Source organism: Odontesthes bonariensis, chromosome 2, assembly GCF_027942865.1.
Source record: "Odontesthes bonariensis isolate fOdoBon6 chromosome 2, fOdoBon6.hap1, whole genome shotgun sequence".
NCBI classification, from domain to species: Eukaryota; Metazoa; Chordata; class Actinopteri; order Atheriniformes; family Atherinopsidae; genus Odontesthes; species Odontesthes bonariensis.
The window spans coordinates 6,148,037-6,175,814 of NC_134507.1; the positions used below are offsets into that span (position 1 = coordinate 6,148,037).

The 27,778-nt window shown below is 45.0% G+C and overlaps 1 protein-coding gene across 3 annotated transcripts in view; it reads left to right on the plus strand.

Annotated features, from left to right (window-relative positions):
* inpp5a (inositol polyphosphate-5-phosphatase A) overlaps window positions 1-27,778 on the plus strand; it is a 157,308-nt gene that overhangs the window by 106,917 nt on the left and 22,613 nt on the right. For all 3 annotated transcript variants that reach the window (XM_075474657.1, XM_075474656.1, XM_075474658.1), the window contains exons 9-11: window positions 7,008-7,092; window positions 24,948-25,043; window positions 25,976-26,050. In XM_075474657.1, coding sequence (XP_075330772.1) covers window positions 7,008-7,092; window positions 24,948-25,043; window positions 25,976-26,050 — 256 coding nt within the window. The remainder of the gene's footprint in view (window positions 1-7,007; window positions 7,093-24,947; window positions 25,044-25,975; window positions 26,051-27,778) is intronic.

The following is a 27,778-nucleotide window of genomic DNA, read 5'->3' on the forward strand; positions in this document are numbered from 1 at the left end:
GATCTGGGAGGACAATGTGCCTGGGCTAGGCTTTGAATGAAGCGCTACCACCAACAGTGTTCCCATTCAGCGGCTGGTTGGGAACCATCTTTTTGGCCATTGTCCTAACTCTGACTCCTACCCCCAGAAGCAAAGCAGGAAAAGGGACAGGGGGAATACCTAAAGCCAACTCCCCCCTCCTCCTCCTCTCCCTCTGCTCTCTCCTTTCCCCCCCTCGCTGAGGTATAATCTCTCATTGCGAGATGGGAGAGGAGGCGGGGGGCTGCTGTAAACACCACCAGCTGAGATCCAAGGGGCAGCCAGCAGAGGAGCTTGGTCACATGACAGTGCTGGGGACGGAGCTCTGCTGCCAGGCATCGAGCTTCAACCTTCCACCTTATCTGGGGCCCTGGCCTAATAATGCAGCTTACAGCCTATTGAGGACACATCTGATAAGCCTTTTCCTCTGTGGCCCTTTTAACTGCTAAACAGTGTTTATCTCCCAAGTGCTTCAAGGCCTCGGGGGAACAATGCTGAGAAGGAGCAGCGTTTAGGCAGCCAGACTTCACCATTGAGTCACATCAAAAACCCACCGCTCTTTAGCCTGCGCTGATGTGTGGGCCACTTCCATGAGAGGAAAGCAAAGCAAAGCGCTGCTTGAAATGCATCCCCTTGCTTGTTTGGCTGTCCTTTGAAAGTGCACACGAGCTCTAGGCTGCATCAAATGGCTTTTACCTTGTTTAAGACTTTGTGCAGCGTGTGGAAAAAAAACATGATACTCCTAGATACTTTAAAAGAACAAACTGACAGAAATATGTCGAAAAATGCGGCTTCTTCTTTGCTTCTTCGTGCCCAACACCCCTGCTTTCAACCTAAAGGATGGGAAACCCGGCTTGGAAATGAGCCTGCGAAATGATAGCATGAGATAAAAACCAACAGCTATTTTTTTTTTCTATCTTGCTTAAAGAAATCTCTTTTGTGTATCAGAGTTTGTTTCTTTTTCCTTCCTCCATTCAGAGTGCCTGGTCCGGTTCAGGGGAGAACAGTTTTACATTACAACTGTGAAATCCTGGCATAAAGGCGTCCTTTGTGGCGTGCCATTATTTTCACACAAATATAGTCCATTGTCACAGTGCTGAAGTTAATTTGATCAACATTGGGGACATTTAACTGTTTTGTCCGCTGAAAAGGCTTGTTTCATGCTCATTTTCGGGGCATTGAAAAGCAATGATTGGCAGAAAAATAATGTTGCCGTTAACAATTCAAAGCAATTAGTTTCCCATGGGGAGGCAGTGGGCCGCACTGGCCACCACACAGCGATGCTTTGTCATTTTATGGAGGGTCATCAGTCAACTGTCAGAGCGTCTCAAAGAGCCCTCCAATCTAAATGTTTCCCTTTTGGCTTTTCCCAGAACAACGGGCTGAAAGAGCAGAGAGAGGCCAGCTAGTTTCCAGCCAATAGACATGTTGAGCTGCAAGAGGGGGGACTGGATAATCGCAGGGAGATGAGCCATAAAGCCAGAGTGAATTTATTAAAGTGTCTATGTCCATGTAAGCATTATGCTAATCATATCTCCAATGCAACCTCCATGTCTTAACACGTGTAATACAAATAACCTACATTTTTTTTTTTTTTTTGTGCCAGTGAGTTTCTGTGCGGTATCTGCACAAAAACGAAAGGCACTCACTAACCTTCTTTTACTGTAATCTGTTGATTCGACAAACGCCAGAACACAGGGCCTTTAGAAAGGTCAAACAACTCTAGAATTTGATGCCATCAACACGTGCAAAAAGAAAGCTGGGAGAGAGGCAAAGAAAGAGAAGAGTTTTTAACACGGCTCTAGACGATTCCACACTCGGCACATGATTGGTGACAGGTAAGGGTGTCGAGCTTGGGTATAAAAGAGGCATCCGCCAAAGGCTCAGTCTTTCCCAAGCACAATTCCCCACACATTTTAGACAGAATTCTGCGGAGTAAAGACGTTTCCTCCTCATTTTGACAATGTCTAGACGGAACTCTCGGGCTGGAGAAGTCTTCTTCCCTAACCTCTGTGTGACCGCTGTAACGCTCTCACTCCCCCTCGGCCTCGTATCTTTCCTGCATGGCGTTCTTATTGGGGTGGGCGTTACTAAGGAGATGGGAGGCTAACAGTGGGATGGTGGTAAGGTTGTCATGCAGTGTCAAAGGTCCTGTCAGGGGCCACCCTTGGCCCATTCAGAAAGACATCACCAGCAGATTCTTCACAATGTTAACATTCTCCCAAATTCTCAACATTTGCTTTCAATGGACGACGGTGCTCAGCCTGGCCATTGTGTGCAAAGTCCAATCTGACTGGCCAACTTATGGAAAGTCAGCTTGTCAATGTGATCATGACATGGCCCCCGGTTGCACCCTCATAATCCCTTATTGACTGTCTGTTATAGCTCAGTTTAGCTGTCAATCACAGAATCTCATCTGGTGAGATGTCAGCGAGGGAGGGAGATTCAAATGCGGGCAGGATTTGTATGTAGTCGCAGTACACATGTGTCATCTGTGAGATTGAGATGCCGACGGCGCCGATAGCTCGCTGCGGGAATCTTTTCAGTCCAGGCCGCTTGCTTTTTTTTTTCCATGTTTGTTCTCTTCCGTGACAGCTTGTTTGCATGTGAGAGAGAAGTAGAATCAGAAGGAGAGAATGTGCGCCGGTTTGCTTTGTGCCGGTGGTTTAAGGAGCCTGGGAGCTGAGTCCGGGGCCATGTAATAAATTAGCGTCTGACCCCTGTCTTTGTGTGGCCCCTTGGAAGACCTGATGAAGGCCCCAGCCCAAACCCCAGTGAGAACGGCCCATGTGAAGAAGCTCTTTCAGGGGTGTCACTGCGCAATGAATTGGCCGGGCGAAAGCATGTTTATAGACTGTGTAAAGGAGTGTGTCTTTGTGGGAGAATGTCACTGACACTGTAACTGTTTGCCTGAATGAACTATGATGACGAGGCTAATGGGGCCCCCGCTGAGGGTGAGGGTCAGCGAGAACCCCCCCCACCCCTCTACCAAGCTCTGGACCCCCCATCCTCAGGCCCCTTTCACGCCCAGTAGCTGTAGCTAATGTTGCAATTCTTCGTTCCTCCACAAAGGCCACGAAAAAAGTCAACTTTCACACCAGTGGGTCACCACGAGTGCTTTAGGAAATGATCGTGTAAACAGAGTGTTACCTTCTGACCTGTGGCTGATACCTTGGAGCGGCAGACAAAACAACCAGGCTGCGGGTATTAGACATGGCTGTTAGCAGGAGAAAGAGAGGGAAACACACTCTCCTGCTCCTTATCCTCCTTTCTCACTTCATTCATTCTTTCATGCCTCGCTCTCATCTCCTCTCTCTCCCATTCACCACTCAATCCATTCTCTTATCTTTGTTCCATTTTATTGTTTTGAGCCATTCTCCGATTGACACTTGTCCACAAACTGCGACAAATTAGCAGTTTGGGATTTATTTGGTTTGCTTTTTGTGGATGTGCTCGGCTCGTCTTTTAGCACAGGGGATCCATGAGTTCCCACGCCTGTAAGAACTGCGGTGACGCCTGCGTTCAGCTTCTGTTTTTTTACTGCCCAACAGGATAAAGTGCTTCAATGCAGCTGAGTCTCTTAGCACCAGGATGTAAGGTCATTAATGACATCAGTCCCGTTTTGGGTTTATTAATGACCCACTGCACACACAGTCTGCGCGGCTTAAGCTTATGAAATCGTAAGAATAGTGATGTGTAATGCGTCAGTGGGGTTTTAAAGCTTGGCAAAAGGATGCAGGGCAGCTCACAATGTGGACTTTTGTGGCTACTGAACCGGGGACCTGCTGGTTTTGTTAGTGCTGCAAATGAACTAGTTTGAAAAGATACTAAAAGGTTTTTTTTAAGATGTTTTAGATCCAGCCTTTCCCTTCAGGCTCCTGAAGTCTCACCAGAAAGCAAACGATGGGGATGCTTTTCCACCACTCCAAAAAAAATGTAGAAGAGCAGCATCAAATAGCAGCATACGCCTAGCATGTTGATTTGTGTTGGGCAGTGTCCACCCGACACGGCTATAACTGTTAGCCTTGATTAGTTAAAATTGTGAGAACCCCCCAAATATGCTATATAAACGCTGAACTCCATTGCCTCACTTGAATGGCAAGCTAGCAGGTGAGTCTGCAGACTTGTCGTCATTGTAGAGTAAGACAGCAGCTTTTTTACAATGTTGACAACCAAACTTATCTCTTGTTGGTTACTTGCTGTTTGGGGGGCGCAAGGGCAATTTAAACCTTATGGGCCCCACATGGACATGCCGGCTGGGATAAAGCGTTAAAAGGCTGTAAATTCTTTCATTCAAATAGGTTGCTGATGTTCGAAGTTTCCCTGCGTTTGAACAAAAAGTGACAGCCCAAGTGAGGAAATGCGACTTGAGAGTGAAGTGGAAAAATGAAAGGATTGTGGGAAAACTGGAACTTGGAGCCTTGTGACGTGGGATTTGACAGAGTAAGGCCTCTTGTAGCGTTTTGTGGTCAAAGCAACGGCGTTGAATGTCTACACGTAGCGAGACATCAAATATGGATGCGGCGTTAGAAGTAGCAGACATCAAAAGCCATGTTCCTGGAGGGAAATGAGTCTTTCAAAAAAAAAAAGTAGACAATTAGTGAGTCTTTACTATGAAACTGCTACATTTTTGAGCTTTGGACCTTTGTGGATATTACAGGTTCTGTTGTGAGATTGTGTTGGTTACGGACAGCTCAACCCTTTTAGATGTGATTTGTGTTTTTTGTCTTTTCTTCCCAGCGTATAACGGGTCCCATCAGCAGTCACAGCCGCACCTACAGTCTCCGTCTGCCCGCTTCAGAGTTTTTCCTGCTCGACCTCTGCCAGCATCGGGCTGAAAATCATTTCTGGGCAGAGCCCAAAAAATATGACAAATGATCCATTGACAAAAAAAAAACAAAAAACCTGTAAAAATCAACTGATTGCCTTATTTTTCCTTTGCGTAATCATGAACGACATTCTGATAGCTTAAAGCTTAGGGCAATTAGTTGGGATGAAAGTGGTATTTTGTAGAGATTGAACCAGAAATTGAAATGTGCACCTTTTAGTTTTTTTTCAGAAATTAAAAAAAAAAAAAATATGTTACTACATTTGATACAAAGCCTAAATTTAATTTTCAATTTTTTTTAATTCAAACTCACGAAACCGCAGGTAAATGAGTAGAGTATGAGAAAGAAAATAAGCATTTTCATTTAGATTAATTTCACGGTGGCGTTCCCATCACATTGACCTATTAAAGAAATATAAAAAAGAAGGGGGGGGGGGCAGAAATATGATCTAGTTTCTGTGTTCCCCGACTCCTTGCTCTCCTCTTAAATAGAAAAAGTAGAAGTTGCGCTTTTACGACAGCCGGGCAGACCGAGACCCACCACTAAGAAAAGCTTTTTCTCTCTTTACGGCCTCATAAATATATTGTTATCTGTGCCTGGGAAGTCCACGGTGAGATTTATTCATGCGATTAGTGGAGATAGCGAGCCAAGCATCCTGAATCATTAATTACACAAGAGCCAGCACTACACCCACCTTAATTTCTTATCTCTGCTCTGTACAAGAGCCACTTTTAAGTAGGTGATGAGCCATAGGACTTCATTATATGCCGCTTAGGTGCCTTTTTTCTTTTTTTTCTTTTGGTGAAGCGAAGCACTGGGATGCTGGCTCTGTGCTGTGTGGTCCACGTCACAGAGGATCTATAATCTCTGCATCCTCTAACGCAGCACTTGTGCAGTTTTCATGCAATTGAATTGTTTTACAAGCCAGCACAGTTAAATGTCACTGATGCTAAAACTCTAAGGCACTAAATACAGGCCAGTCTTTAATGTACAAGTCACAGGAGCTCGTCTAACTGAAGCCAAAGTGAATAAACGGAGTTCTTCAAGCTTCAAGAGTCTGTTTTACTTTTGATTTGAATCCATAAGCTCATTTGATATAGATATCTTATATAGTGTAACTTTTAGAGTTCATTTGTGAGACACCTTCTAAATTGAGGCGGTGAAATAAGCTAAAGTTGAAGCTAACAAATATTAAGACTAGATATAAACGAAACATTAGATGGAATCAAAAGACACGGAGGTCCAACATCAGTTATAGGCTAAGATCGGAAAGACGTCTTAGTGCAAAGCAGTCCAAGATTCAAGTGATTAATGCCAAAATGAGTGTCATTAGAGGCAGGGAGATGCCCCAGACTTTAGATCAGCACCAAAAACAGAAATGTATTTTGGACTTCAACCGTTCCGTGCTTTATAAATGAAGTGAGCTGGGGGCCCGGCCAGTTTCCCTTTGATTAGTTCAGCAAAGTGAATTTTCTGTCTTTCAAAGGGCCTTATCAAGAGTTAGTCATTTCATTTTGATTGAATTGTGGCGTCAGCTGAGAATGAGCAGTTTGAACTGACCGCATGTTTACTCGAGCCCCTCGCATGTTTGGGAAATGTACTGCAGGAGAGTCCCAGAGGGCTTTAATTGGTGTTTTGCAGGGACGGCCTGAATGCTGCCGCAGGCCCGTGTTCGTCATTGCATTTGGACGACGTTTCCTGAAGGAAATTACAGTGACGTGGTCACAGTGTCAGTCCTGATTAGTCCAGAATATTGATTTTTGAAAAAAAAAATAATAATAATAATAATTTTAATGTTTTATTTAATCACTTCTCTCACTTTTAAACCTGCATTAAAAAAAATGCTCATGTTGAAATGAAAAATGTATTTATTTATTTTTTATTCTTTCCATTTCACATCCATACCTCGTGTGCTGTCTGACTAATCATCAGATCTTGTGAAATGGTCACAAAGCTTCACAAACCCCCCCCATTTAATCAAATTGTTCAGGCCACCAGGTGGTGCCGTATCCCTCATGAACCAAACGCCTGGAGGTCAGGGGAATTGTTAGATGGCAGCTTCAAAAGTCTTTGACAGCTAATGGTGACGGCTTTAAAGATGGTGGCTTTGGGACTTTTATTTTCTGCTGATAACTCTGTGTTACTGGTGTGTTTTTGCAGGATCACGGACCAGAGGTTTGAGAGGGTGCCGTATTTCGTCTTTGGGGACTTTAACTTCAGGTTGGACTCGAAGCAAGTCATTGAGGTGAGTGTTTGTTTTTTCTTTATCTTTTGCGCCTCACAATTTGATGGCGGGAGGATAATCCGGGGGAAATTTTCACGTAAACTTTATGCTCACGCTCAAATACGTGTGTGGTACAGCGCTGTGAAAGTCGCGCTGATGTAAAGTGTGTGTTTGTGTGTATTAGAGAGCAACTGCAATATAGCATAAGTGCTTTTAGCTGTCCACTGTCTCCTTAGAATTATGACTCATTAAACGCTTCACTGTTGCTGCCCCAGCTGTGTTTGCCAACCGAGCCTCCAAACGCATTGTTTTGTTACGATGCCATTTACTGCTCTTTCTCTTCCCTCTTTCCTCCTCCTTCTCTTGGTGCAAATGAGGCCGGGGAGAGCTAAGGCAGCTCAGTCATTCAGCATTGTCTACCAGGAGATGGGCTGAGGGATGGGGGGGTGTTAGTGGCATGACAAGTCATAAAAAGCCCACCGCAGACAGTGATGTCCTGTGATAACAGAGTGGGAGAGACACTTGTTGGCCGATCCTTTCCGGCACAATGGTCCTCGAATCAGTGGGCCTGTTCAAGGTGTGGGCATTGTTAATTTCAACTAGAGCGCCTTTCAGGGGAGTGGGAAGAGGAGGGGAAAGCCCTCTGAATGGATGGAGGGCTCCAATGCTCAAATGACTTAGGAAGCACTTCACTCTGTGTGGCACACAAGAAGAAACCCTTTGCAATGTGTCATCTGGCCACTAGGGGCGAACTAAGTCACCACCTCCTCCAGAAGGGCCAGCTGAGTGGGATGGACATCACATGTTTTTACTCAGCAATCTATCAGGGGCATTGATTAATTGCCTCAAAGTTTGTGCAGTACATTTGATTTGGTGCTGTAATTGGATCACATTGACCCGCTGGTCATATGAACATGGCGTTGCTTTGGAAATAATAAATACGAGGACAGCAGCAGATGTGCAAACACTGAGGCTATTCAGAAGTCAACTTGTGCAATTATATGTCACCTGGCACGCATTTAGGTTGCCACATTGATATTATGTCAATGACAGACTGTTTCATATCTTTATCAGCATCAGCGCTGCTGGGATAGAAGACACTGTCTTCTACGCGTCGAAGCAAAACTGCATTTTCATAGAATATGCGGATGCGTTAAAGCTTTAAAGAAATCGCCCAATAAAGAAGACTGAGAAGTGAAAAAGAAAAAAGTCAGATGAGATGATTGGGAGCCTCCGTGTTTATCCTGTGTGCAGCTAATCTGGTCATGTTTGCTGTCTTGTTGCCACTGCTCTGTGGTAGGTAAGCTCTCACCCTCTCCGTGTCTCCAGCGCTCCGAAATGCTGTTTGAGTGCAGTGAGGGTCACGACCCCTTTTCCAGGGATGTGTTAGGCTTGCATCAGTGTGTGTCCATCTCTGCCCCCTCTCTCCTTTCATATGCACCTTGGCCCCTTTCACTGCAACATTCACATCCAGAGCGAATACACACACACACACACACACACACACACACACACACACACACACACACACGCACACACACACACACACACAAGCCAATTTGTTAGGCCGGAGGAATCTAATTGATTCACCCCACTTAAAGAGGTGTGGCAGCTATCGGGGGGGGGGGGGGACCTTTTAGACTTCCCTACAGGAAGTTAGAGCTGTGGTCTGAGTTATAAACCACACACACACACACACACACACACACACACACATTTAAACATTTTCATTTGGCTTAATGAAACGGGGGCTAACACAAACAGCTGATGGCGTCATCTGTGTGAAATGTGTCATCAAACCGAGCCGCTCCACTTTGGAGCTGCAGCCCGGTGTGTTGGCGGCTGAGAGTGCTGTGATGTCACGGATAAACAAATGGGCTGAACCCTCGGACGCAGAGAGTAACTCACAGCCGGGAGGCCGTTTTAAGACCTTTAATGACAATTAATGTCAACAGCACAATTAGTGCACAGCTACTGAAGTGCTTAACTGTAGATGGGCTGCTGGCGGATCGATCGGCCATACTTATCCTCAGATTGATTCCAACACGGAGAGGCTGGCCTCTGTCTCACTGTCTGAGAGACTCATTTTTTTTTTGCTTTTTGCTGCTATCCTCTTCCCCGATTTAGTCGACAGAGAAGCCTTCCAAAAATACATTCTTATGGCGCGTTAAATGGAGGAAATAGCTGCAGCATTGCATTTATTTTTTTTTGATAAACCTCAAGCGCCATTGGGGCTCCCGAGGCCTCACTTTGAGAATCACTGGATCAGAAAATACTTTGGTACATTTCTCTCCGGCTGCACGCTACACCACTTCTCTTCTTCTCCGCCTTAAGTCCATTGTGGTTGACTAGACTCTGGACAACCACAAGCCACTCCAGCGGCACCCACCCTGCCTTGTGGGAGGGTGGACGGGACAGGGGCACTTGGGGATGTATTCGTGTGTGCACGGAAAAAGGGAGGTGGGTTCCGAAAGGCAGCAGGGTTGTTATTGTCAGAAGGCAAATTCCAGGTGGCAAATTCCTGGCATGCTTGTGCGGCAGGATCAGTAACCACAGACCTGCAGCCCGCCCCCCTTCTGCCCAGCCCGGGCAACCCGATTAATTGTGTCCGACAGAGGGAATTGGTTTCAATTGACCCCCATTCAGTGGCCCTTTGACTGGCAGACAAAAGACACAGCCACGTGGAGACTAAAGCTGGGGCTGAGCAGCCTGGAGGTGGTCCAGGCCCCACCGGCCTTCTCTTTCCTCTCCCATGGGTCTTATCATGCTTTGGCTTGATCACGCTCTGCATCGGCGCTGATACAACTGGAAACCCCCCCGCCGAAGGTAGTGATTTGAAGATATCTGTCTGGCGAATCACACACACACTTTGATTCTTCATAGAGCACTTGTTGATCTACAAGTTGTAATTGTCTTACTCTCACATTCAGGCAGCATTCAGGTCAGACTGAAGATGCATCAGACGATGCTGCCACAGCGACACAGTCAGACTTGTTTCGGAGAGTTTTTAAGGAATAACTTCATTAGACAGTAATAGTCACAGAGGCCACCTTTGTGGGGGTTTTTTGTACACAAAGAAGAATTCATGTCATGGCCTAATGACCTCAGCGTGAGCCTTCAGTCAACCTATTTATACTAATGTCTTTTAAAGGATACCGATTACTGATGGCAAAGAAATATTACGATCAGATGTACAAACAAAAGTCATCCACAGGCCTTATTTCACAGATAGATTGGTATTGACATTAGAGTAACGTGTGGTTAGAGTGTGCATCGTGTCTCATGCACACTTCAGACCACGTGTGGATTTTTTCCGAGCGAATCAAGCTTGATATGAAGACAAATTTAAAAAGTTGGATAAAACCTTTCACAGAGCCTCCATTTCTCCTCATAATGAAAACCTTTTTTTTTTTTTTCATGGTAAACACATTTATTGTTTACCATTCAGAAACTACAGTGAGAATAAATGAGTTTATAAGTTGTTTTCTTCTTATTTCGGCGCTTTTAAAGATGCCGCTGTGTGCGTAGTGATGCTGGAGCACCTTTCAGACCACAATTTCTTTCTTTAAAGGGTTCTTTTGATCTGAATGTGCAGATGATGGCCTTCGTTCCTTTTCCCCACCTTTTTTTGACAAGGTTATTTTTTTTTACCTTTTTCACAGAAGGTTGAATATAATAAATATGGGCTGTCTGAAATCACGCAGTCGCTCACTAATCCCTACCGACTCCTTTATGGGTCGTTGTGGACTCATCATGATGGAGGAACATTTATTTATTTATTTATTTTTTTTTTGGAAGAATGTTTCGAAACGTTTCTTTGCATTTTGAATATTAAATGTCTCGTGTCGTGCTTTCTTTGTATTGCTCCGCTCACATTAGTTGAAATCGATTTTACCTATAGTTATCTCAAAAAACGCCATTTAGTCTTATAATGCAGCAAATTATTAATTTATCATTGATACAGCTAAGAAACTACTGAAACAAACTAAATAGAAAATATATGTTTGGACTGCAGGTTTTTGGAGCTGCTTTGGGAGCCTGGAAGTTGTTTGCTGGGTTAGTGACCATCGATTCTACACCACTGTGCATTGTTGGATGCTTTTAGAGCACTATTTGAAGTATATAGACTCTCACTAAACATTCAGACAACACTACAAATTGGTGAAGTCACCATGATGAGAATTGGGAGGGATTTTGGGACACAGCCCCAGCGTAGGGAGGATTTTAATTCTCTTAATTATGTTTACTGGCCAAAAAGAACACAGTATAAATGGGGTAGAAGTTTAGTCTGCAATCAGCAGTCAGTATTTTTTACTATCATTGCACATTCTGCAGTCCAAAAGACAAGAAAATGCAGTTAAATTTTCACGATGAATTATTATTGCTGTTGCTCTGGATCAAAGACACGGCTTTAAGTGCTTGAATGAGATTAGGATCTTGTACAGCAAATACAGTAATACCATAACCCAGATGGGAGGGATATCCGTCATCATGGGCATGAGTGTCAGATAGAAAAGCATGAATATAAGAGGTTGTTATTATTGGGGATCAACCTTTTGCATAGCTTTATTTCTGTGCCTTAAACTCGAGCTTTTACCTTTTCTTTCTTTCTTTCAGCTCGACTCTTAGCGTGCTCCCAGGTTAGGATCTCAGTCAGGGAGTTTATTATCGATGGGTGCACACCTAGTTTTTCTCTTGGTTCCATGATTCAGGCAAAAAATAAAGAAGAAGTCACAGTGATGTGTGTTTTAACAGGAATGTTAGAGTGTGTGTGTGTGGCCGAGGTGGCCGTGAATCAGCCGTGTCGATGACAGGCTCAGGGCTCTGTGCCTGAACTCCTAGTATATTTAAAATCCCTCCTAATTAAACTTAATAGAATGTAAATTTAATATCTGCAGAGATTGGGTGCTGCTGGCCGGCCTGCTCCAATTTAAGGATTGATTGAGGCCAGCGGGAGGGTTAATTGCTGACTTGATCTATTGTCGCCCAGACATGGTGTGGGGCTCTTTTAATTGAGGCTGATCTGCTCTTACACGGCCAGATTTCATTAGCTGGCCTCTTACGGAATGGATTAGCACCCCCTGTCTGTACCAGCAGGAAGTGCATGGTGGGTGGGGGGGCGCTGAGGGGGCGGACTGGGCATCAATCTCCCTTCCTTTGTCCTGTGTCCTTTCTCTCGCCTGAGTAGCATGAAATTAAAGGTGGGGCCCTAGACTATCCCCACTCCAAATGAATGCTGTAAAATGCCTTGTAATGACAGAGCAGCGTGATAGATCATTCATTTTTCTCACCGTGGAATCACTCTGCGCACACGCCCATGACAGCGAGAGTAGAGATATAAGCAAGCGATTTTTTATTCGATAAATTTGAGAGTGAATGCTGGGTTCTCTTATCGCAGCCCACATGAGCGTGGTTTTATAAAATAGTTGATTGATTTTACATCTACCGCAGGAGGAAAGTGTTTATTATTAATTAAGGAAACATACTCGAAATGTCACGATTGAAATGATGGAGGGAAACTAAAGAGCCTGCGCATGTTACCTGCAGTCGAAAACAGCAGCAGTTCATCAGGTAGTTGATGGTCATTGTCCCGGCTGCTGAACCTAGTCCTGGTAAACAATTTGCACAAGTAAAGCTGAATTTTTTTCTTTTTTTCTTCCCTTTTCAGCCCGACTTTGACTTGCATGTGGCCCGCTATAAATCAAAAGGCGGCCGGTGTAATTAAGTGTACACTACATTAGTCAGGCTAATTAATTTTGGGGGCCATCCATCCATTAACCAGTGGGCCAGCACTGATTGGGCCTCTGTTTTCTGGAACCCCTGACACCAGGGACTGTGACCCTCCCTGGCTGCCCTCAGCTTCCCAGATACACTCGTGCATTTACAGCCGGAGACACTGATTTATACACATGCATATACTGAGCGCCGGCTCTTGTGTGGCTCGACTAAAAAGGGAAGCTTATTACGATAACTGACCGTTTTTTCTGTCATAATTCTTCAAGGCGGTGTTGTTGGCAGCTTACCCAAGAAGGCATTGGAGTGTTGTATTTGACTATTTTATTGCTAGGCCAAACTGTATTGACAAGTCTTTTATATTGTGTGTCTGGCCTACTAAATCAATATACTTTTCAGCGCAACGCACCCCACCTAACATTGTCTTAATTGTGCTGAAGCAGTAAACCCCATTCGTTTACTACGCCATGCAAGTCAAAACAGAGTTATTAGCACCTACTATTTGACCCACGCCTATTTATAGCCTCACAGGTGACGCCTGTGGTGATATTTCTGCACGATACAATAAAGATATTTTATCTGGCAAGAAGAGTCCAATCTATCACAATGAGGGCCCATTATATCACTGATAACCCATCTGGATATAGAGGGAGACTATTCCCTCTAGACAACAGTGCCTGTTCTCTCTCTCCTCTCTGTTTGCTTTCTATGCAAATGAATACAGCTCTGGAGACACAGAGGAAAGACAGAGTTCAGCAATGAGGGCGTAACTTGAGCGATGCAGCTTTGATGGGAGCGCTGTCCATATAATTAAAACGTTGGCAAATGAAGAACAAGCAGTGGCTTCTGTTGGTGCTGCTCATTAACAACAGGCCGTTTGAGCCCGGCGCCAGTCATGCTATTGCCATTGTGCACTCGGAGGAGCAGGGGAGGTGGTGAGGTGGGGGGGGGGGGGGTGCTTTGTGACTGGCAGCTAGCAACACCATGCCAACGGTGGGATGGCGTGACAAACCAAGCCAAAGATGAGCGCAGAGCCTGGCACCAGCAGGAGCTGTGAGGGAACGTTGCCTTGTGGGCCCCTGGGGTTGGCCCCGGTCAGGGATGTAACCTGAATTGGCCCGCGGTCCCTCGCTGCTGCTGTCCTGTCCAGCTGGAGCCGTTGATGAGATGTCTCTTTTAACTCCAAGCTTAATCTGTTAACTAGCCGGCGAACAGGCCCAAATTGCAGTATATAATGGGAGATTTCCACCCTGCTAACGACTGCTTCCATGCGTTTGTAACAGGCTAACATTTTTATGGGTAATGTCAGGATTATTGGTGATAACTGTTAAAGAAATAAAGTTCCTTCTTACAACTTAGGAGCTCAAAATGTTTCTTAATACACTATTTTATAAAGGAAGATGCTACATGAAAAGCTCATTGCTTTGCGGGCCTCTCAATTTCATAGCATTCAGCATTAGCATTCATGCTATTTTTGTGTTTAGCTTTCCCCTAAAAGAAAACAAAACAATGATCCAGGTATTAATCTGTTTTTTTTTTTTTTTTTGGCTTCAAATGAAAGAAAGAAAGAGATTTGTTCAACCAAATAGATATTTGCTTTATTCTCACATTATAATAAGAAGAACAAGCAACACTGAGACTCTTAGAACTTAAAGCTAATATTTATCTCTTCATTTATTCCACCGTGTAACAAAGAGGACAGTCGTGATCAGAAGAGTTTCTCATCTCAACTAAATTCCGTCACTTCTTCCTTGGACGTCTTTTTGAAGGACAACAAAAAGACACCAATCAAGGCAGATGTCAGGCTGCGTGTCATTTTATCGAATTGTTTCAGTTAAAATAATTAATCTGTGAAGTATGTTTGCATAAAGTGTCGCTGTAGCTTAACCTCGTTACGTATTGCAGACGTGTTTGAGTCAACCAGGGGAGGCCCATTTTAAGATTCTGCAGCCTTCTCTGTGAAATTTGTGGACAGAAAGAAACACGAGAAAATGGAGTGATTTATAGCTGGTGTAGAATAATGGAGATTCATGGTGGACTTACTGTACATCATGTTGTAGTTGCTGCGATGTTGTCAAGAGTCATGCAAACTATGAATATTTCAAATCTAATCACTGATAAAAATCTAATCGCGACCACTTTTTTTCCAAGCAAAGTAATAGCTCTATAAATCACGAATAATCATTTGGCGGCGGCCTCTCAGTCTCTGTCTTTATTGATGGTTTGTTTTGTCTTCTATTATTCAGGATGGCCCCCATCTTTGAAGTCACAGGGAGGGTGAGCGGCGGCTAACAGTGATGCTATTATTTAGTCCAGATGAAATCTGGCATAAACTGTGAAGGATAGGGATCTCTTTGTGCCTGGCACATAGTGTCCAACTTGTATGATGTCAGTCTATTTTTGACTAATGCAGTCCTCAGCCTTTTGAAAAACAGAGCACATTAGTTGTGTTTCCCCCCCCCCGTCTCTGAAGGATGGAGTGGCTGCCGACGTAACGCATGTTGTCCCTGGGGATCGTGCTCAAACACGCACCGTGTGTGCATCATTATTTCTTTCCTGGTGTTTTTTAATCGGCGTGGTTTGCGGGAATGCATATGCAAAGAAGCGTTCTCCATAAGAATGACTGCGCTGGGCTGAATTCACTGCCCTCCACAGTGAGTGGGATGTAGATTGGATTTAAATCGGGCAACAAGTTAATTTCCGGGAAGAGTTGGGAAATTTTAGAAATTGCTCAGAAAACTCAAATCTGTGAAATTGTTGGTCGACGTCAAATCTTTATTCAGCAGAGTCTAAAGTGGGGATTGGTTGGAACAACAGATATGCAGAAAGAGGGAATCTTTCGTACAGTTTGCTTAGATTAAAGGTAACCGTAATCGTATAATGGGAAAAAGCTTTTATTTTTCTTGCCACACAGGAGCTGCAGAGGAGGAGATGGCTTTCTTAGCAGGCAGGTGACCGGCTTTCTTTAGTCCCTGTCAGGGAAGACCCTGCTGAGGCACAAAATCCTCCTTCCACACAAAGAACATTGATTAATCCGCAGAAGCAGCCTTTAATTTGCTAGCAGCATTTCATCTAAATGACATGCTTGTCCACCAGGGTGAGTGAGAGGGAGAGGTGTAATTCAGCCAGGGAGAGGGGAGAGGGGAGGAAGGTACGGCGGGGGAGGCGGGGTCTTGACACCCCACTACAGGGCGCTAGGCAACCATCTAGTGGGTGGGCTTTGTGATACATTTTACCAATTTTTCATGCCCATCCCTCTTGATGTGACCCCACTCAGGGCCCTTTATGCCCCTGACAGCTCCGCGCAGGAAAACATGCTGCCGCTCTGATAGCATGAAATCGGGAACAAAGACCCCCAAGGAGAGGAGAAGGGGGCCGCCGAGGCACGCTGTGCTCCGGTCCCGCCTGGCTCTGGACACAAACAGATGTTAGGCCAGCCCCGGCTCTCACTGGCCCCTGAAAGAGGAGGCCCTTTTAGAGAAATGAGCCCGAAATGCATTGTTTTGGGCCTCCTCTAAGACAAAAACCGGAGCCACTCCTTCTGAAAGAGCCCGGCAGCGTGGTCGTCACAAATAAATCAAGCGACGGAGACCAAGAGAGAGGCCCATGAATTCTCAATGTGGCCCTTAATAGGCCCTCTTAAATATGATGAGATATTTGTGTGCGGGCGTGAATGGGGCCCAGTGACTTTTAATGTCAGTGGGCAGAGTAGTTTAAAAGCCAATGGTGCCAACACTGGGTTTACAGCTGTGTTACAATGAGCCCTTTTGGAGGAGCATCACTCTGCTGCTGACAGTAAAGACTCAGCCTGGAAAACCTGCGAGCCAAGTTCTTTAAACAATCCCCACACTTCTGCCGGCTTTCTTTGACAACAGCAGAATGTTTCAATCTTCAATTGTAACCTCGTGTTTGCAAGGAAATGAGGCCGAACTTAAGTGATGAATTAAAGAAAAAAAAGGGAGCAAACCATTACCACAAATTGCAAATGTCACTTTCAGGAAAGCTGGCAAAGTTTCTATGATGTAATGAAATCTTAACTTGGACCATTTTTAATTTATTCAATCCTTTATCCGACAGACACACTTGCATAGAAAATATTTCCAGTTTCTTCTGTAACCAACTTGATTGTGTTACAGAAGAAACTAGGATTAAAGGTCCAACTTAATTTAAACTCCAAAAGAGGTGGGTGCAGAGGCAAAGAGACGGAAGAGTTCACAGAATGTAGAAGGAGCGCCACTCTGTGAGGTCAAGAGGTGAGGGTGCCAAGATTGGATAAGGCCCAGTTTTTCCAATCAGGCTAAGGCTTCCCCCCCCCCGTTATCAGCATAGAGTGACTAAAGGCTCTAGCATGGTTGCCGCGTCTGCTAGCACGAGCGCTGTTGATGACTTCACAAGTTCGTGCCCGCTATATATAGTGGCGCAAGTAGTTGCAATTTTCTCCGTCACAGAGGTGGCGCTGCTGCGTGAAGGTTACCTCTACTCTACAACCACGAAAGTGGAGAAGAAAACAATGCCGCTGTCAAGAGCAGGAATACTGTAATTAGTGATACTGCTGCAGTTTTCGGATCATTTTAATTTTTTAATTCAGTTAATAGAGGTGAAGGTTTGAAGCCCCCGGCATCAACAGAGTCTCTGCCCTCTTCTTTGCCTTCACGTATCTGTCCCGTAGCTTCTTCCACACATTCTTACAGAACTCTCCCTCTTTCCCCAAAGTTCTGCCCATCTCTGTCCACCAGTTTTGGGAGTTTAGGTGCTCCCTGTGCTGTTTCAGTGCAGTTTCGTACAGCTGCCTGTACAAACGCACCTCCTCACTGAACCTGGTCTCACAACGGTCCATCCGGTTTTTCGTTGGTGGCGCCGCCAAGTTACAAAAATCGACTGGTGCACGACAACGCGCTGCGCCGTCTGTGCAAGGGAAGCGCCAGGCCTGATACGTCATTTTGACGTCACGGTCCGCCACCGCCGTGACAGACGCGGCAACCATGCTAGCGCCTTAAGCCAGCTTCTGAGATGGTGCGACATGGCACCCATCGCACGGAGGACCTGCATATGTGTGAGGGTTCCAGTGATAAGGAAATCTGTGGAGACACGTGCTACCATCAAAGCAACTTTTTTCCAGGGCGGTACGGTGTCATTTCAGCAGGACCGTGCATTACCTCATTCTGCAGCATACAACATACTACAACAATTTACAACTGCGTGGCTTCGTAGACGCAGAGTGTGTGTGTGCATTTAAGCCTCGTTCCCACTATGCAGTCCGGTACAGTACGGGTCAGAACGGTACTGTACGGGTTGGGTCGTTTTGGGGTGAGCTTGCGTTCCAACTGTACAAAGGGGACCCTCAGGGGTGGGCGGAGTGCGTGCTGAAGCGTAAATAATAACAAATAACATCTATAATTTGGAACCACCAAGCTTCTTCAGCTTAATGCGACACCGGCTCGCAGTCTAGTTGAAACCACTCTCTGCCATTTTTGCGGCAATCAGCTGGAAAACTTTTTCGTTTCGCACGGCGTCGTCGAGCTCCCGCTGCACAGCCTCCTCACCAACGACGGAGAGCAGAGCCTGGAACCGGTCCTGTGGGCTCGCTACCCCAAGCAGAAGGGTTACAGACATGGTAATGGGTTCCATGGGACCGGTACGCTTTCGTGGTAGTGGAAACACTGAAATAAGCAAACCGTTCTGAACCGACCCGTACCGGACTGCATAGTGGAAACGGGGCTTTAGTGGCCCTCCTTACATCGCTCATCGGTCTCCCATTGAAAATGTGTGGCTGTTATGAGGAGACAACTAGCAACAACTGTTGAGTAGCTGAAATCTTGGTTTCAGCAAAGAATGGACACAGATTCTTCTTGCAAAACTGCGACAATGAGTATGCTGCGGTCCCAAAGAAAGAAAGGAAGGGTGACGTAACAAAACGCTGAACGTGTGTTGCCGCGTCAAATTCTAAATTTGTTTATATTGTCCAAATGCGATGAAGTTGGTTTAATGACACAACAAATAATTCCCTCCACATAGAATTCACAAATCACAGATTTAAGTTTCTTTTGCATTTTAGAACGTTTCCCCTACTTTTCTGGAAATTGGGTTTGTGGTACGATGCTGACGAAGCTCCAGTCACTCTCAAAGCCTACAGAAACCAACTTTAACGGTTTGGTTTTATTGAATGCCGGAGTAATGAAGTCAGCATCCTCTGAATGCTCATTGGACCATCGCTAATCACCAATCCCCGATTGGATCTTCGATACTCTGTAATTGACTCGGCAACAACAGATTGCCTCGCTGTCCCGCTTCCTTCAATTGATTCCCACTTAGAGTTACAGTGGAAAACGCAAATTAAATGAGATTGCAGTGTTTTCAGGTGCTTAGTAAGTGTTTATACTCTCATCAATCGTGGTGCTTGTGGTTATATTTAAATGTGCCACAAAGATTGCTTCACGGCTAGATGCGAATTCATTTTCCCATTAACAGGATAAATGCGATCTGTAAGTGTGAGGCGTCAAAAAGAAAACACGAACCGCTGCAATCCTGCTGGCTGCGCCGCGTCGGGCCACAAAGAGCCCATTTGGACACAACTGCCGCCAAACAACAATCACATGAATGGCTATTGAACAGTTTAAGCATCCATGGGGCTTATTGAGAGGTTAAGAGAAGCCGGTGCGTTAAACAGTCTTGCAGACATCTGCCGCGTTTGGTTTCAAAGTGCTGACTAAAAGTGGCAGGGGAGGTTTCTCTGATTAAATCTCTCATTAGGTCCTCTTTGTACAGGTTGCAGTAATGTGTCAAGAACCATGCCTGAGACAATGTCCTCCTCTTACTGGGACTAATATGACTCTGGAGAGCCCACCCTCCTTTTACTGCCACTTCTTTACACAGAGGCACAGTCACAATGAAGCATCTGGTGGCCTTTTCCTGTGTGGAAAAGCTTTTCCTCAGCCATTGTGTCTGCTCCCTGTGTCGGGCATATGCGAGAGAAAGAAATGTGGAGATCAGGAGGTGTCGTACATTTCTGTGGCTCAGGCCGTCTTGTTTAAGTTTCTGTGTTTAAGTGCTGGAAACCTTACTGAAAATGATTCGAGATGATGTCTGAATGACTCGTCCGAGCTCGGGCTGAGAACTCGGGTGGGTGGTGCATGTGCGTGCGCGCGTGCGTGTGTGCGTGTGTGCGTGTGTGCGTGCAGCCCCCCCAGTAGCGGGAGGTCAGCGGGGTCAAAGTGATGAATTTTTATAGGCCTGTTCCCTGTGTTTCAGCCCTGTCCCTTTCTCTGCGCGCTGCACTGCCTCTCAAAGACAACCATGCAGGGCAATTTGTCCTGCAGGGCTTTGCAGAATGGGCCAACAGAGGAGTTAAATACCAGGGGGAAACACACACACACCAACACAAAACATACACATACATTCAGTTTCTCTCACGCGCACACACACACACACACACACACACACCCCCTCCGTCCTGTTGTCCTGAATGATTTGTGGCCTGTCCATTATCCTTCCGAGGGGACAAATGCTTTTGGTCGGGTTTCTGAAGGTAAAGGCAGAATGGCAGCCCTCAATGCACGCCATTGTTTTTAGAGAAGTTTCCCATATGTTATAATGCACAAGATAAATAGGGCACATTATCACTACCTCGCACGCCCTTTTACCTCTTGGAGCTCGTTTTTGGGTGAAGGCGTGGCAGGTTGGGAGACCTCCTACGACGCACACACTGCCAGCCACTCTGAACGCCAGTTCTCACACAGCTCATGGAGTTCATGGGAAGGGGTGAGAGTTTGTGTCCTGTCAGGGGAGACACAAGCCAGGTTTACTGGGGTCAGCTGCTGACCAGTGGGTCACAAAAAAGAGGCTCACTGTGTGGCTGATAATGTGTCTCCTCTCACCTCTCCTCCAAGCTGAATCCCTACCCTGGTGTGTGTGTGTGTGTGTGTGTGTGTATGATGAATCCACTGTGTTTGGAGGTATTAAATTAGCCAGCAACAGGGAGAGGAGTGGATAAGTCTGGCTTGTGTCCAGTCAGATGGGGTGGGGAGGGTCATGGCTGATTTACTGGATTTCCTCTGTAATAGCTGGCAGGAAGGCAGGAGGCTAAATTTGTTGTTGCCTATTTAGGATGCCCCCTTCTACCCCGTTCAGGTTGATATCACATTCATGCGTGCAGGACAGGCGTGATGAACGATAGTGAGTGGAATAAAAGTGATCGGAGCGCTCGGCGATTAGGGCCAGAACTGCCAGCCCCCGCTGGCACACCTTAAATCTGCTGGCAGCCCTGCTTTGCATGGCAGCGAGTAAATAATGGTGCATTATGACAATGCCACTGCCCCTGCCGACACAGAGTAGCCCCTGTCCCCCGCCTCCAGTAAAGGAGAATGAGTAGTTGGCTCATTGTCCACTCATCCCGTCTGTCTTCCACTTTTTGTTTTGCCCGATTGAAGTCGAATCACGGCGTTCTGAATGCGCTCAATGTTGGTGGCATCTCAGTCTAAAGTTGAGTGAGAAAGAGTTTATATCAGAGTCTTACATATCAGTCACCTGATCCTCACCAGGTCATGAAATAAGGTAAATACATCCTCAGATCTACAACAACAACAACAACAACAACAACAACGCATGACAAAGTTTTTTTTTGACAAGTTTTTAGCACAAGGTCAAGGAGGAAAGACATCGGCAGAGATCTTAGAGAAGCAACTGTTGCTGCAACTGTTGAGTCCATCATTTTACGGTGAGAAAGATTTCTCACAGGTCGAAAATATTCCAGACAGCAGCCAATCTTTCCCAGAGGTGGACCTCCCATCAGGTTCACCCCAAGGTCGGACCGTGAAATGCACAGAGAAACTACAAAAAAACCCATTTCCATGTCGGATTCTGCAGACTCTTCTGCATGCCGAAGTGTTCTGGAGTCAAACGCGAGGCCACCTGTCCGACAGCTACAGCCTGACTGATATCTGGTCATGAAACGTAACGACGAGCAGTAAAATCTACAACAGAATGTCTGAAAAGGGAAAGAATCCAGGTGTTGCAATGGTAAAGTCAAAGTCCTGATAGAAACGCTGTGGAAGACGAACTTAGTTTTTCACACGCCGCGTCTGCACTCTGGCTTAATCTTTGCTAGCCTGTGTTGTGTGTTGTTCATCTGGGGTTGCATTGGCCTGGTAAGGGTCAGAGGATTTGTTAAGTCCTGATATGTAAAACCATAAAATGAATAGAGGATGTACCCTCTTGCTCATAAGACAGCGATTTAGAATGGATTGTGTATGAGCTTGTACTTTGTTTTGTTCTGAAACTTTGCTGCTTGTCCACCTGTGGCGGGTCGTGGGTGTTCTGAAAATGCAACATGCAGTATATGACGTTTTATTGTCCGACTTTTATTGACTTGGCTTTGAATTCAACAAATGTTCTATCACAGGGAGCCCTAGTGGTGTCATTTCTTCTTTCCATTCGTCTTTTTTATTTCCAACTGATGACTTCTAAGCACTTTGTGAGCAATGCCTTGGTGTCATACACGGGTTTTATTCAGTGTTTTAAGTTGGGCACAGTGGATGGCCTCCATCTGTTGGCAGGGCCAGAGACAGAAGGCCTGAATGTGTGTGTGTCTTAGCTCTCTGAAGTGGGACAGATTGCTTTAACCTCTCTTCTAAGGAGAGCAGCTGGAATAGAGAGCTCCCTTAAACAGCCGCTTCCTCCTTCCAGAGTCATGAGATTATCCTCCATTGATGCACAAAGCCAGTGCCTTCCTCAGCAACCTCTCATCCCAGCCCCCCGACCTCTGGCCTTCTGCAAACACTCAGCGCTGACCTGTGACCCATAAAGCAGAGATGCAATGCCAAGTCACTCTGCAGGAAGGGTTAAGGAGGCCACAGGAGTGAAGACATCCCCACTGTCCTCTGCACCACAGCTGCTTTTCCTGACAGCTGCCTGTTAATATTTTCCCATTGCCTGCCTTCTTCTCCCTCCTGCAGACTAATTGGCTTGTATCAAATGAAGAGCCAATTGCAGCCACATGAATTATGGTAATGTCATTTAGGCTGATCAGTGAGACCATGTCCACATGTAATGTGCTTAAGGAGCAGCGAGCTTTGAAGGGAGATGTCTGTTCAGAGATTCTACACATGCACCTGGGCTCTGCTGGCAGTAGGAAGGACACATCACCGCTCTGATATGGCCTTAAGTGACAGCATGGGGTTCTCATTTTCTCCCATCTCAGTGTTTGCTGCGTGGATCTTATGACAGCGGGCACCGGGATGAGCCCAGGCTCTGTGCGTGTTTGCAGGAGAGGGGGGGGGGGGGTGTTGTCCGCAGAGGACAGTAGGAGAGCTGTGATCAATCAGGCGGCAATCACCCACCACCAACTGCACTGACACACTGATTGTTCAGTCATTGAACATATGACTGGATCAATCATTCTCTCGTCAGCAGCCAGCAGCAGTATGCAGATGTTCGACACCACATACCCAAAGAATAACCTACACCGGCAGTGAACTGCTGAACTTTAATGTGTTTAAGATATTAGCCACGCTGTAGCCTATTCAGTAGGGCCCTGCGTACATGCAAAACACACCTTGAATGAATCAGGTGCTCCCTTTTTGGGCTATTATTCCAGCTGGAGTCACACGTTTGCCTGAATAGTTTGATCCAGCCAGAAATTGAAAGTGTAATAATTCTTCGAGAAGACAAAAAAGGGCAGCATCAGCCAATCGCTGAACTTGCTGTAACACTCTTTGCACAAGAGATGGGCTCAAATGAATAGAAATCCAAATGCCCTGTTCTGTCGCTGGAAAGCTACAGTATATGTGCATCTTCTATCATCTTGAATCAGTTAGGCGTACCGCTGCCAAAACATTACAGGACAGATTCATTCATGGCTGCTTTTTTTTTTTGTTTCAAGCTGTGCTTACTGGATTGTTGAAATCACTTTGACGTGAATGAAGGTTATTTCTGTCCTTTAAATATTGTGCTGCCAAGCTAGCAGCGTGAGCTCACGGCTTTGGTGGGAACTGCGAAGTAGCCGGGGATTTTCTTTTCTGCTTGAGTGACATTTGGACCCGCAGAGCGGACAACAGGAAGGAGAATCCCAGGACCCGAGTAACTGTGGAATCCAGAAAAAAATAAGTTCTACATCAAAAAGCTAAAATTTGGAGCTCAACACATTTTTTTTTTTTTTTGTCTGTGTGGAAGTGATACGTTTTTTTTTTTCTTCTTGTTGCTTATAATTAACAAAAATATGTAAATAGCTCTTCTGAGTGAAAGCTAAAATGACTTTCTGTGATTGTCTTTGCTAACTGTGGCTACAATGACTTTTTGACGGGGAAGGTATCTCTCGCCCTTCTCACTAGCTCCTTCTCGGGCCTATTCATTGCACAAAGCTGCTTAAGCGCCCTTAAGCGCATTAGCATTTGGCTGCCAGGGGACCATATTGACCCTGCATTTGGATGGCCTAAATGAGTGAAAGATGGAGCGATTTGTTAGGGCTTTAGAAAGTTGCTTTTGGGGAGTGGGGGGTAAGCTTGAAAAAATGGGGATGAGGCGGTGGAGGGGGGGTGAGGAGGTGCTGTGAGGAGTTGTTCCACTTTCTCCCGGAGCACGGTGTTTGTTCTAATCTGGTGTGCCATTTCTCCGTGGCCGCAGCAGGACTGATTTGTGACATTTGAGTCTAAAGAGCCTTTTTCTGCTGCCTGTATTGGCTTGACCCGATTATCTAATCTGTGCTTTGAATTTCAATCAGCTCACTCGGTCTCTGCTGTGTGGTATGGGAACCTCTGGCTGAGGGATTTCCTCATTCAACTGTCTTCAAACACAGATGGCCGAATGTTTAACTAATTGTTAAGAGAGTCCACAAAGCGGAATTTAACCATGCACACAGTCCAGGGGGTCAGTACATAGAGCCAGAGAAAGAGGAGGGACAGTGAGGTGGGAAGACTGTGGGATGATTCTTTCAAAAAGAAAAACCTCTTGAATGCAGCCTGGCAAAGTTTCGCAGTGATGTTTTTTTTTTTATATATAAACATCTGGGTAACTGTAAATACTCTCAATTAGTGCACTGTAGATACGTTACACATCTGCGAAGTGGTTTAACCTATAAATTCTTTCCCTCCTTTTTGTTTTTTTTGCCCTTATTGTCATTAACATTCATTCTCTTCCACTCTCCCCTCCAGAGTCTCTGCTCTACTACCACCATGCAGACTGTCAGAGCCGCCGACACCGATGAAGTTGACAAGCTAATATTCAAAGAAAGCGATAATGACCGCAACGTAAGTTTTCACAACTTTCTAAAACAGTTTCTTGAGGTCTTAATGAAATATCTGCGGTCAAAGTACCACAGACACGCAGTACAATAGCTCTCTTTTCCACCATGAATTGAAACCTCTTTTCACACTGACCTGTTTCGGGGCATGGAATGAACCTCTTGCTCCGCTCCATCCATCTCAATCGCAGGTTCTGCTTCTTTTGAGATCGGTATAAGTCCATAAACCTTCAAGCACATTTTTTTTACTGTATGACAGGGCATACAGTAAATCGCCCGAGAGGGAACGATAGTCCATATACAAATGCTCTGAGACCACCCACCAAACTGAGAGAAATACTTGAAAACTTGTCAGTTTTATTCTCAAATTTTCAGTTTTATTCTCCCGTTCAAAACTCTTTAAAAAAAAAAAATCTGGCCTTCACAGTTCCACTCCTCTTTTCTTTGGTTTTTGTTTACTCTTTTAAAGGTTAACCGTTAAGAACTGTTGCTTTTATGCGTTACTTTGCATCAAAGTTTACAAGTTAATTCTATAGATGGAGGAGCTCCTGATCATGCATTCACTGACATATGGGGAAATTTGAATTTCCAGCTTATGACTGGTGAGAAAAAAAGTGAAATGACACTTATAACAAATTTTGTTGAAAAGTGTTTTTTTTGTTTTGTTTTTTTTGTCCCCTCAGAAAAATGTTGCTCATCAATGTGTAACACATGTTGGGAACTGCTCCTGGACCCTTTGAATCAAATCTTTAAATGCTGATCATTTTCTGGTCATGTTTTTCTGAGCTCTTCCAGGTTAACACTTGAACCTGAAACTGTGTGAGTGTGCTGTCTGCTCCGGCTGATCCCCGCTGTTCATTAGTTCTCTAATTACAAAGTGCACCTCTCGTTAGTATAGCTATTAATCAGAGCACCGTTTCTCTCTCCCCTTTGATTTAGGTTGTTCTTCAACTTGAAAAGAAGCTTTTTGATTATGTCAACCAGGACGTTTTCCGAGAAAACAATGGGACCCCGGTAAGTCACCTCTTTACATCCCAGCCCTTCATATGTTCATATGCTCTCTCATCTGTCCTTGTAGTAATTTATCATGAATCCAATTCCGTCTATCGGCTTCATAGACTGCCCTGTATGAAAATAGCAGCTGCCTTTTTCTCTCTTTTTTTTTTTATTTTCTACAACATTTTAAATTGATTATCTGTGAAATGGACAAAGCACAAGAGAACATGAAAAATCCATTGAAGTTACTAAATTTGGTTTAATAGCTTTTAGTAGATAAAGAGAGACCAAAATAAGCGCATGCACAAACAAGTCATTTGTAGCTGCTAACATGAGTCATGCACTGGCTAATGCCTTCGCATACAGTGGCTTTTGGTCTGATAGTTCAGTTCTTGGACTGTTTGGCACCCAGTTCCTACTCCTTAACCAGCTTTAAGGTCGGCCTCATCCAGGAAAACCAGGGGGCGACAAAGAGCTGTCGACGTCCTGGAACCAATTTTCCTGGATCTATTCCTACATCTATCTATACATCTGGATCTATTCCTGGAACCAAGATCCGCTCTGTCCTTATTGGCTCCCTCCTAGAGTTTCTATTCAGTTTACACTGGAGGAGAGGGAGAAGTTTGTCCCCACTCGAGGGGCCAAAAGCCCCTGGGATACCTTTCAGATGAGACAGTTTGTGGAAAGGCTGTGTGTTGAGCGTGTGCGGCAGAAAAGCACCTTTTACACGTTCCTGCTTTTTTTATAGGGCTGCATATTACGTTAAGTAGTTCAAAGTTGGACCTTGTTAAATGCGCCACGAAGGACGCACACACACACACATCAGCAGAATGAACTGCAAAGCACAGAGTTTATTAATGTTGTCAGACACATGATATAAAAAGTTAACATAAGCCTTGGGTAATAAATCAGAATGATCATTTATTAACCCGCTTTAGGTTTAAATCCAGAAGGAGTAATAAGGACGTAAAATGACCTAATTATCGGAGTGTGAAATGGAAACGTGTGTTTGATTTATTTTCTACATTTTCTACACAATGCACTGATTGATATTATTATTATAGATACACACTACTGTAAACACCAAAAGGCTACTTTTCATCTGTTTTGCCTGAATAGATGTTACAGTGTTTCCCCGAAAACAAAGTATCAGTAGAATAATTACAGCAGGCAGCAGCATGTTAAGAAGAGAACAGAAATGTCATCCATAAAACATGCACGAGTCATAGTTACATCCCGCTAACGTGTTGTACTAACCACAGAAATGGTGTGAATTTGGGTTTTTGGCCTCACATCTTCTTTTGTGCCGGGGTGTTCCGGACACGAAGAGAGCTGCACCCAGAGTCTTTTTTTTCCGAGTGGGCCCTCCTGTGTTTTTTTTTTTTTTTTGCATAGCTTCTCTGAGCGCTTCAAGCTGAAAGTCGAGGAACTTTTCAGAAAGAACGCCGGTGGCTTCAAAGTTTGAGCAGGAATCGTAAACTGGAACACAAGCTTGTTCTCGCTGCTACGTACATCTGGACTTACAGATAGTACGAAGCAAAGGGATCGTTCTGCTTCAACACGTGTTCAAACAGTCGCGAAAATGGTCCGTTTTACCCAAATCCAGTCTGTTTAACTGCAAAAAAAAAGGAAAAATTCACAGTTTTGCTCCAACACTTCAGTGCTCTCAGATAGTGAGATTTCCCACAACTTCTCCTTCTTTTTTCCCCTCCTCGTCTTGTTTCTAACCCAAAATTAGACTATATG